Here is a 10,558-nt window from a genome sequence, read left to right as displayed (position 1 = left end):
AGTAGTCTTTTGTTGTCATCCCTATTTGTAGGACAAAAATCAATGTAATTTTGAAGAATGGTATGATGAACCCATTAAATAAGAATACTATAAATCATGTTTCCTAAACATTTGGAATCCGACCGGTGAGTACGAACTTCAGATCTTGAAACACCAAGAATAACTTGCGGCGGTGAAGGAGAAACTGAAAGAGGCAAAAGAAGAAAATAATCGGTTGGAAGAAAAATTTCAGGGTTGAAGCAGAGAATAATGGGCGATAGTGACTAAACAAACACATGGATGTGTTAAGTGTAATTTTTTTATTTTTTATGTTGTACATGTCATGTATTATGTGTATTTTTTAACGAATTTAAATCTACGTTAATCAATTTTATTGTTTGTGTTCTAGTTTTAAACTAATAAATAACCCAAAAAATAAAAACACATGCGCTTATTATGTAAAACATCAATACTTTTACTATTAGATATTTAATGTCATATATGCAACTCAAAATACATATCAATGTATCTCATAGCCTATATGCTTTAAAGAATTGGCTGGCCTGAGGCGCATACCATCCCACCCGACTACGCTATCGGGATCATCCTCATCGTATCGCCTCTTTTTCTGATGATGCGATGCAGCATGATCATCAGGAAGGCTAGCAGGCTCAGTAGAAGCGGTCGTTGGGCCATCAGTAACCTACAAAATAATAATATATTTTAGTATATGAAATATAGAATACTAACGTACGTGTTAGCAAAACAATTTAATGGTCAAACCACAGTGTCAGCGGGCTCCTGAATAAGATTATCCGTCTCCGGCAAGCGAGTATCGCACAATGTGGCCTTTGTGATGGGTGATGACTAAATCATTAATAAAATATAAACAATTTAGATATTACTGACTAATCTATAAGGCAAAAACAAATTGAAGTAATAGTAATAAAAACAAACTTACGCCTGAGTAGGTACACAATGCTTTGTGGGAACTCCGAGGTGCACTGTAGTAGATGAAGGATGTGACGTCTCGACCTGATGTGATGTCTCCCTATATGTTCCTGAAAGATCCTCAGTAGCCCTCGATGAAGAGCCATAACTCTGCAACCCTTGATGGCTCTGGACGACCAGGAAAATACTGATCCCAATCATACTCCGTAATGACGGTGCCCGCGATCAAAACTGGAGTTGACGGGGTCAATTGTGAAGTCCCTAGTGATAACTAAAGGCTGAATGATGGCATATCATGACGAGCATCGTGTGGCTCAGGGTAGTCACCCGACTGATTATCTCCAATATCCTCCATGGGTGCATCAATTCCTTTTTGCTGGGGACCCCGTCCTCACTGACCACCACGACCACGTGGGCTACCCCTTCCTCTCAGGCCACGCCTATCACGTGCTAGGGCCACATGTGGCCCATGATGGTACTCCTCATGTGGCACATACGCAGCCTCGTAACCTAACCGTGTATCCTCTCGGGCAGCTCTCAATGTGTAAGCAGCAAGATCAACAACCCGACGACCAAGCCCGTGCACAACTGTTGCTCCGTCACCTATATGTTGTAGCATCTCCAGTACCAACTGGTAGAAACGGTGTAAGCCAATAACCTGCATAGGATATAACATATTAATTAAGGAAGGATGGTAAAGTAATGTAACATGATAAGTAACTATATCAAATAACATACCAGTGCCTCATGCCTCCCGACGTATGGAACGTACAGACCACCATTGCGATGAACAAGATTCCCGATCAGAAAGCAAGTAACACGGCGATACCAAACCATGTACTCATGCTCCCCGTCAACACGCTTATGTGGAGGGTATGGCGGAATTAAGCCATATCTTTGATGCCAATCCATATCTGGGCCTCTAGCTAGGCCAAGTATGTCTAGTAGACCATGGTGCGATCATCCTGCTCGTAATGTGTGGAACGTCAACTGGACGGAATAGGTATAAGGTGGCGTCGACCAAACTGTCGAAGGACTCGCTCGGTGGCATGCTACTTGACTATATCGAGACATATAAGTGGGACTGAAGACATCCACATAGCTCGACGGTGGGAGCAATAATATGGCAATCCAGGGATGAGCTCGTCGTTGTATGGCCTCAATATGAACTATTTATTAAACACAAGAATCATGAGTAAACGCAAGACAGATCAAGTATTATCAAACAAACTTAGTCATATATTTACCTTAGCTTCTTCAAGTAAATCCAACAGATCCCTGTAATAAGGGACATGATGTCGAGCCTCGACCTCACGGGCGACCTCGCCTATCTACCCACCTCCTATCGAGTGGTAGAAATGGTGGAGGTGGTGCATCTAAATGAACCGCTCCTAGGCCCAAACCTAATATTGATTGTGGACGTAAAATTTAAGTTATTTTGTATTATCTCTATTATAATCATGAAAAGAATTGATAATGTTATCACCTGCAGCAGCGGAATAAAATCGACGACGTCTCTCACATTGCCCATAGACGACCGACACAGCTGCCTATAAAGGTAGGCTAGAACAGCTCCACCCCAGCTGTAAGTAGGTAATTCATCTAGCCGCTCCAGATGATGCACAAATCGCAAGCTAACGAGGTTTCCCGAAGTGTTCGGGAACAGAATACCACTAAACATCATCATCAGCAACAGCCCCGGTTGTTGCTCGATAGCCTATGCCGGTGAGTCATCAATAATCTCCGCATGCAGCGCCACCAGATGCTGCCTAACGGGCGACAGCTACAATCGACTGGCACCACTCATAGCAGCCAGCTCCATACGTTGAAAATCGGTGAGCCTCTGCAACATATGTAGATAGTCCTATACAACATATGTAGATAGTCCCCTCTTGTATAAATCCCTAAGAACCTGCGGGTAGCTGACAACCATACCCTCAACGGGCAACCCAAATAGAACCGACACGTCCTCTAGCGTGATGGTAGCCTCGCTAATAGGTAGAAACTCCCAAAGATCGTCTATACGTCTGGGGTGGAAGGTCTGGGACAACAATTGTCCATCCAATATGTGTGAAGACCTATGACCACCCTGGAGCAAACAGTAGATGTCGAACAGTAGGTCCAGGATGCACAGGGGGAGGATCCATGACGATGACTATAAATTGAATAATATTGATTAAAGTATTTTTCTCTTTAATCGTTTAACATCTTTAAATATATTGCGATATTTTTTTATATTAATATTTAATCGATAAATTTTCTATATTATTACTTGGGGTGATAAATAAAATAAATATTTATATGTTAGTTTCTTCGATTTTTTGACTAAAATTCGGCAGGGTTATGTTTGAACAATCATCTTTTTTTTTTCCAGATATTTTTGGTTTCTTAACTAATGACGATATTTTTAATAATTATTCATATAAAAAATACTAAATAATATTTAATTTATTTCATTGGTAACGATTTGTTTGTTAACTTTTATATTTTACATATAAATCCGGCAGCGTCTCTTTTGTACTATCAACTAATTATTTTATGATTCATATCTAATATTTGATTGATATCTAATAATACATTTAATAAATACTTAATAATTGATTAACATTTGATCAATAATTGAGTACTCTAACCGGGTTAGTTAATGAGGGCGCATAGTCTTTATTGTACACTAAAGAATCCTAACGAGCACTAAAGTCACACTACTCTAAATGGCCTTAAACAATATCAACTAACATAAATTAAAATTTATTATCAGTTCTACTAGCCTAAACGACACTACATAACAATAAAAGGCACAACATAACACAAAAGGGTACTAAACAACAATAAAGTCACATATTATTATATGTACAATACTAAAGTCACATATAACACTAAGTATTCAACAAAAACAAATATACAATTTTTCATAATTTTTTGCACATAAATAAACAAATCCGGATAAAAAACAAAAAAAAAAATATATCAAAAAGCGATCACAAAAAGCATACAACACGGTAAAAATAATTAATTAGTCAATTATATACATGAGTTATACTATAAAAGTGATTCGGAATACCTCTTTTTAGAGGTTTTTGAATTGAGAAAGAATAAAGATTTGACCACCGAAACAGGCAATAAAAGAGCTGCACTACACGATAACGCCTTGGATCGGATGTTAGCTCGCTAAATTAATGACGGGACACTATTTTTGGGGGATGGGTGGGATCCAATGGAGCTTTATGCTTTAAAAATGGTGTGTGTGTGTGTGTGGGGGGGGGGGGGGGGAGGGGGCGTTTTTGAGCTTTTGTCCCGAAGAAGAAGGCTGGCCATTTTTTAATACAAGTATAGCGCATATATTTGTTGCGCTATACCTATCTGTCTTTTCAACTTTAGGTATAGCGCATCTAATATATGTGCTATACATTTACTTTGACCGCCTTTTGAAAATCAGGTATAGCGCATGTAAATCATGTGTTATACATAAAATGATTACAAATTTGTTTTTCAACTATTTTTGCGCTTTGAGTCCAAAAAAATAATACTTTGTTCCGGACTCCCTAAATGCCAATGAATTAAAAGTCTGTATCTCTTTAAAGAACATTGTATTGCTGTGCAGAAAAGTAGAGGCTACTAATATCTCAGAGGTCAATATGAAGATAAGGATATAAGGCACACGTGATCGAAAGAACACTGCCGTTTTTTAATAGTTTGTCCAATTTTACCAAATTTCTATCACCTCATACATTGATTACCAGTTACCACAGTAAGAACAGAGCAATCACTTATCCCTCATTTGTTAGGGTCAATGCTCTCAAGCATCTCAGCAAATACGCTGGTTCTTAGGACATTATTATCAACCTTTAGTACTCAAACACTATCCGGATTTGAAAATATTTTTCACTCTCCAACTAAACACCGGAAAACATTTTAGAAAAATGACTTCTATCGTACCAAATACATTCAAAAAGGTTTGCATCAATAAAATTGAAACTATCATTAATGCAGGGGAAGCTGAAACCTGCATTTTGAGGAAACAATCCCTCCTTGTACTTGTCAGTGTATTTCACATTGGCACATTCATACCAGGAATGTTGAGCACTGAAAGTGAATGAGGAATAAGAATTCTCAATCGCTCTTTTTAGTGAGGAGAATATTGCGTGAATGGTGGTTCTCATACACGAGAATCACTACTCTATAAATAAATTTTAAAAGTAGATTTTCTATGGTTGTATAAGTTGGCAAAAGAAACCAGAAAAACCTAGTTTACATATAGCAGAACAAAACTGAGTTTTTGCTGAGATACTTGAGAGCATTGACCCTAACAAATTCATAGCTGGAATGCATAGGAAAGCTCATTCAGCCTTACTGAGCTTGCTCGTTTTCTTGAAGTTCAATAGACAATTGTGCAGAATCTTGTGATTCCATAAGACCTTAAAGATTTCTTGTCGTGCTGTTTACTTGTTAAAGTGATTCTGCGCTGCTTTTAGAACTGTTAAGACATTGCAGGAATGTACAAAGGCAAATCAGTAAGGCTAGCACGAATACTGAATCTATCTATCCATAAAAAATTTAAACTATATCAGAACAACGTAACTTCACCTCCTGGTTCCGTTTTCTTTTCTTTTCTTCCTTCTTTCCATTATTGCAATCAAACCACAAAGATTGCGAATTTCTTAACAGCTGCATGCAATGAATCAATGTCATCAGTCTAATTGATCCATTACTAATTAAAAGAAACCAAGGAAAAATTAAGGTAACCATAGAATTTAAATTTTAGGAAATTGATGGAAGACTTGTATTTTAACATGAATAGACAGGCTTGTGTTTTCCACTCTTTCATGAATATAAACATACTAACACTATATGATATTAAGTAAAGAGTACAGCTGATTATCCCTGTATAAACAATGACCAAACAACAGAACAATGCAAATTCCATGCAACTAACTGGAGGCCCCAGAAGAAAATGTGTAATGATAAAAACATGGAACTTTCTCGTTTATAAAAGAAATTGTGATAAACTAATGCAACCTAGAAGTCATTGAAGTTGCTCTCCTATATGCTTCAATAGAACTAATTGATGAGGTTGACTCTAATGATAGAGTTACACTGACTGAATGAAACTTTTTGTTCACACTTCGCCCAGCAGATATGAGTGATGGCACAAAGTCTTTTTTTCCTTTTTTGCCTTTAATTAGTACACGTATATGAATTATGCAGAAGAATAAAACACCATCAATGTGACTGTAAAAAGAAGCTAGCAAAAACAGAATGCATTTTTTATGTTTCTGAATGCAATTTTTGCTTGCTGATTGAAAGCAGCATTCAGACATGAAAATATCTAATCCATGAAAATATAGCAGGTAATGTTCCTGTTGCCGGGGATCAGCTATAGATTGGATTGGCATGTCATGGATGAAGGTTTTGGTTTTATCTTTGAAAACAAAAGAATATATAAATGAAAAAGAAAGCCTTTTATAGATTAAAGTAGTCTAAGCTGGGGATCTGTTCGTTTTCTTTATTTGTATTTATCCTCACCTCTTCCTGAATTGATCAATGTGCACAGCATGAATGCAAAGTAGGCTGCGGGGCTTTGCATTGCATGTCATATAGCTTAATACCTTGATCTAAAATGTACCTGCATGATATTTACTGTCAAAATACAAAAATGGAATGGACAGGTACAAGAATGATACAACAAGGGAACCATTTATGGGCAGAAAAGAGAATAAAACAGTGGCAAGAGATTAAAGAGCATATTGGTAGCTTCACCATATACAGAAACAGAACGGAAACTCAATGAAGAAGAAAAGGCATAACAAGAGAGAGAGAGAGAGAGAGAGAGAGAGAGAGAGAGAGAGAGAGAGAGAGAGAGAGAGAGAGAACAGGGAGAAGAAGAGGTACATTCAGAGAGAACAAGGAGAAGCGGTACATTCATGTCCGCAGCATACTCCAGCCACCCTGATCTAAATTCTATTGCTATCTACAATGTCTCCCCCTTTTTTTTGGATAAATACTATGTAGATCTCCTTTATGGTTTCCTAAATTGTTCTTATCATTCTGACTTTTTACTGTGTTTTGATCTTTTGCTATATACTATCTTCATAAATATCCAAGCATTCTAAAGTTTTGGTAGATGTATCTTTCCAGCCCAGTGTTTGGTTGTACTCAAAATGATAACGATTCTCTCGAGTTCTGGTCAATTGTACAGTTATCTAGTTAGCAGATTCATCAATTATGGGGTTGACTTAAAAAACAGAAAGAAAGAAGACTTACAAACTTATTTACATTTATAAAGTGGCAAATTACATTCTTTATCATCTATGATGACTTAATATTTTCTGAAAAGTCAAACTCCAAAAATGCACAATAGAGGACCTTGAACATGATATTCATCGCAAGTAGGGAGTTTTCCGGGAATGCTAAGCGCCAAAATGAGCCTAAAATCCTGGAATTTAGTCTTCCACTTGGCAAAAGAAAAACATTATTCTCCTACAATCTGTACTTACTATTTAGTCCTAGTACAAGTACGATGGTCCTTTGTTTACTTTACAGTGAGATGTCAATGCTAAGGAGTAAAACAGTTCACAAAGAAGACAATCCATAACAAAACTAAGTATTTTAAAACATTACTAGTACACCAATCGGCAATAGCAAGTAAAAGCAGTTAGAAGATATTGTCAAAAGACAGAAAAGGTGAAATCAAGAATAGTGAACATCACACGCAAACAAGGACATTCTTTACAAGCCTTAATCTAGTCGAATGGTGGATCAGTAACAGGAACATCCAAGTATGATACAATAAAAAAAGGCAGCTCGGTGCACTAAGCTCCCGCTATACGCGGGGTCCGGGGAAGGGCCGGACCACAAGGGTTTATTGTACGCAACCTTACCCTACATTTCTGCAAAAGGCTATTTCCACGGCTCGAACCCGTGACCTCCTGGTCACATGGCAGTAACTTTATCAGTTACGCCAAGGCTCCCCTTCCAAGTACGATACAATGAGAATAGCGATTACCTGGCTGCCTGCTCCTTTTCGTTTAAACACATTTAGAAATGGTACTCATCTTAACTTAAGCAGTAGACTGCTACTTTAAATAGACTTCAAGCTTCAACCTTTCCCTTGCCAATGTAGCCAGATAGAACGACTCAAGATATTATCACTTAATCACGATATATCTCTTTTTTCAGATCTTGCCAAACTTGAAGGCCTTTAGGATGAGGGTTTACATATGCCTTCATGAATAATTTCTCTGAGGAAGCTATGATCGTGCTCAAAGCCAACTTTGCATCCACTATTCCTTCATCTCTGAGCCAATTATACATTGAAAGCCTAAGTCTGATTCTTGGAATTGTGTAGTTGAGGTAAGATGGAAACGAAACTAAAGTAGACAGCGGATAACCCAATTTATTCACAAGGAAATCAATCTTTGCCTCAAGTACCTCTTTCCTTTGGTTGAGTATTTGCGGATATATTTTCAGCACTGCCGCAACATGCTTTGTATCCAAACCAGCATTTACCAAACAATCAAACCTCTCTTGGAGCTCCACCCCTTTTCCTCGAAATACTTTGAGAGCTTTCTCCATCTCGCTCGAGTTCTCAGCAAAACCCAAATCCAAAAGGAACTTAGTTTTCATCATTTTGGATCTTAGTTCCTCATCAACTATTGGTAATCGTTCAACTTTGGCTCCACGAACCAAACTCCTCAAAAATTCTGGATTCTCCTTGATTACACTACAAAGCCGCTTCTTCCCGGTATTCAGGAATGTCAACAGGCTGGTAGCTTTCTTCAAAACACACGACCCTAGCAATGTAGGGTGAGAATGAACAATACTTCCTATCTCTAGCACAGGCATCTCGATTTCAATCAAGAACTGGTAGCATTGCCGCATATTGAATACAAATTTCGTTACTGGAATTTGTGGGAAGTGTAGAAATACATCAAGTAATTCAGGCTTCTGAAAACCAAATTTCAACAAGAATCCAATTAGCGAAAATGTAGTACGTCCGGAACAATCAAACAGGAGATCAGGAATTTGAATAATTAGTTTTCCTAATTCTTCATCATCTAACCCCAACCTGTTCAAGAAACACATGAGCTCGATTAACTGGCTCCAATTGAAAAAATTTCCATTCAACTGCTCCTCAATCCAACTGTATTCAACTCCCGCTCCCTTCAATTTCTCAACAACTTCAAAAAATTCATTGTGTACACTCCCAATCAAAAGATGAGGACTTGCACTAACAAGCTTAACTACAGCAGACTGATCTAGCCCAACCCCATGAAAAGAACGAAGTTTCGAGTCCAGAGCTCGAGGATCATATCTAAAAACTTCTGGAGCTTCAGCAAAAATCCTTCCTATCTTATTTCGCGAAATACCATAATTACACAAGACGTGATAGCTATCCAGCAACCTCTGGTCATCATTCAAGAACATCAAATCTCTGGGAAGGAATGCCAAGTACTGCGAAGGTCTCAGACCAATGCTCTCAAAGAATGGTTCAAATTCATTGATTGGATGGTATCGCAAGAATCGAGTTAAAGAATGACGAATATCAGTATCACTATCCACTCTTTTTAACAACTTGGAAAGGAAAAAGGGTGAGTTTTTACTCATGTGTTCAGCATCCATAAACTGCAAACTTCTAGTAGAATGCAAGTACTCTAACAAAGCAGCTTGTGCTTCTTTCCTCACTGCACGAGGTATATGACATTCTTCTTCTAATTTAGATTTAGCAGACTTTTTTGTTGCATAAAACCTAACCTTTTCAGCAATGTGGAACGACCCACTTGCCCAAAGAATCGATTTTGAAGATTTAGAATGGTTAAAAACAAAATTAAAAGAAACCCATTTGAGAATTAATGGAGTTCTCAGTTTCTGTAGTTGGTTCATGGCTAATGGTATCTGGGCTTTATGCAGTAAAGCAATGGACACAGAACAAGAAATATGCTTATTCAAGAAATGCCTTACCTTGAGACTTGTGGGATGTTGGCTTTGGACTCTGAGGGGAAAAGGGGTTTTGAGCTTTGACAACAATGACGTATGCTGATTCTATAGCAAGGTGAAAGCCATTCCAGGAGCTCAAGGTTGAAAACTTGAGAGTTGTCAAAGCAGAACTTCAGGAAGTGGTTTTTTCTCTGCCAAAATCGAAAAGGGTTTTAGGACCGGTAGGTAATGTGGTAGTTTTAAAAGAAATTCGGATCATTTTCGTCAACTTGCAAAAACTAAGGACCCATTTGGCCATAGATTTTGCCAAAATAAACTTGGGTTTTATTTGGCAAATACATGTTTGGCCATAGATTTTGCCTATATTTTGGCAAAATCCCAAATCCCAAAACCAGCTATTTATAAATAGCTGGTTTTGGGCCAAATCCCTAATAATACACATGTTTTTCCAAAATAAATTTGGAAAATATGTTTTGAAAACGTATGTCCAAACACATTTTCATCTTCAAGCCAAACCTCACCCAAAACAAATTTGGAAATTTATGGCCAAACGCTAGCTAAATCTCTTGAAGGGTGGTTTATAGCCTGTTTGGCCAAGCGCCAAAAACACTTTTTTTTCTCGCAAATAATTCATCAAAATCGTTGATAATTGACATTACATACAATTAATAAATCAACTACTAGTAAAGTTATA

The 10,558-nt window shown here is 37.7% G+C and overlaps 2 protein-coding genes across 3 annotated transcripts; both read right to left on the bottom strand.

Annotated features, from left to right (window-relative positions):
* Positions 1 to 494: 494 nt before the first annotated feature.
* Positions 495 to 4,200, bottom strand: LOC107806684 (uncharacterized). The gene is made up of 6 exons (XM_075252446.1): positions 2,417 to 4,200; positions 2,178 to 2,333; positions 1,669 to 2,099; positions 941 to 1,588; positions 763 to 846; positions 495 to 682 (listed from the first exon to the last, which is right to left on the bottom strand). The coding sequence occupies exons 3-4, from the start codon at positions 1,840 to 1,842 to the stop codon at positions 1,322 to 1,324; spliced, it is 441 nt and encodes a 146-aa protein (XP_075108547.1). The 5' UTR covers positions 1,843 to 2,099; positions 2,178 to 2,333; positions 2,417 to 4,200; the 3' UTR covers positions 495 to 682; positions 763 to 846; positions 941 to 1,321.
* Positions 4,201 to 4,885: 685 nt separating this feature from the next.
* On the bottom strand, positions 4,886 to 10,102 carry LOC107806687 (transcription termination factor MTEF18, mitochondrial). Of its 2 annotated transcripts, none has more exons than XM_016630897.2 (4): positions 7,934 to 10,102; positions 6,454 to 6,553; positions 5,515 to 5,595; positions 4,886 to 5,404 (listed from the first exon to the last, which is right to left on the bottom strand). In XM_016630897.2, exon 1 carries the CDS (start codon positions 9,808 to 9,810, stop codon positions 8,080 to 8,082), a length of 1,731 nt encoding a protein of 576 aa, XP_016486383.1. In that variant the 5' UTR covers positions 9,811 to 10,102; the 3' UTR covers positions 4,886 to 5,404; positions 5,515 to 5,595; positions 6,454 to 6,553; positions 7,934 to 8,079. The 2 variants fall into 2 exon arrangements, 1 of the variants encoding a protein (XP_016486383.1); XR_001652751.2 differs by having other exon boundaries at positions 5,025 to 5,404; positions 9,889 to 10,087.
* Positions 10,103 to 10,558: the final 456 nt, after the last annotated feature.

This window comes from Nicotiana tabacum, chromosome 4, assembly GCF_000715075.1.
Source record: "Nicotiana tabacum cultivar K326 chromosome 4, ASM71507v2, whole genome shotgun sequence".
In the NCBI taxonomy this organism is placed as follows: Eukaryota; Viridiplantae; Streptophyta; class Magnoliopsida; order Solanales; family Solanaceae; genus Nicotiana; species Nicotiana tabacum.
This window is presented reverse-complemented; position numbering and strand designations above follow the sequence as displayed.

Coding starts and splice junctions, on each gene's coding strand:
- LOC107806684 (XM_075252446.1), bottom strand. CDS start 1,842: ATGGATTGGCATCAAAGATATGGCTTAATTCCGCCATACCCTCCACAT. Junction 1,589..1,668: donor TCGGGAGGCATGAGGCACTG/GTATGTTATTTG, acceptor TATCCTATGCAG/GTTATTGGCTTACACCGTTT.
- LOC107806687 (XM_016630897.2), bottom strand. CDS start 9,810: ATGAACCAACTACAGAAACTGAGAACTCCATTAATTCTCAAATGGGTT.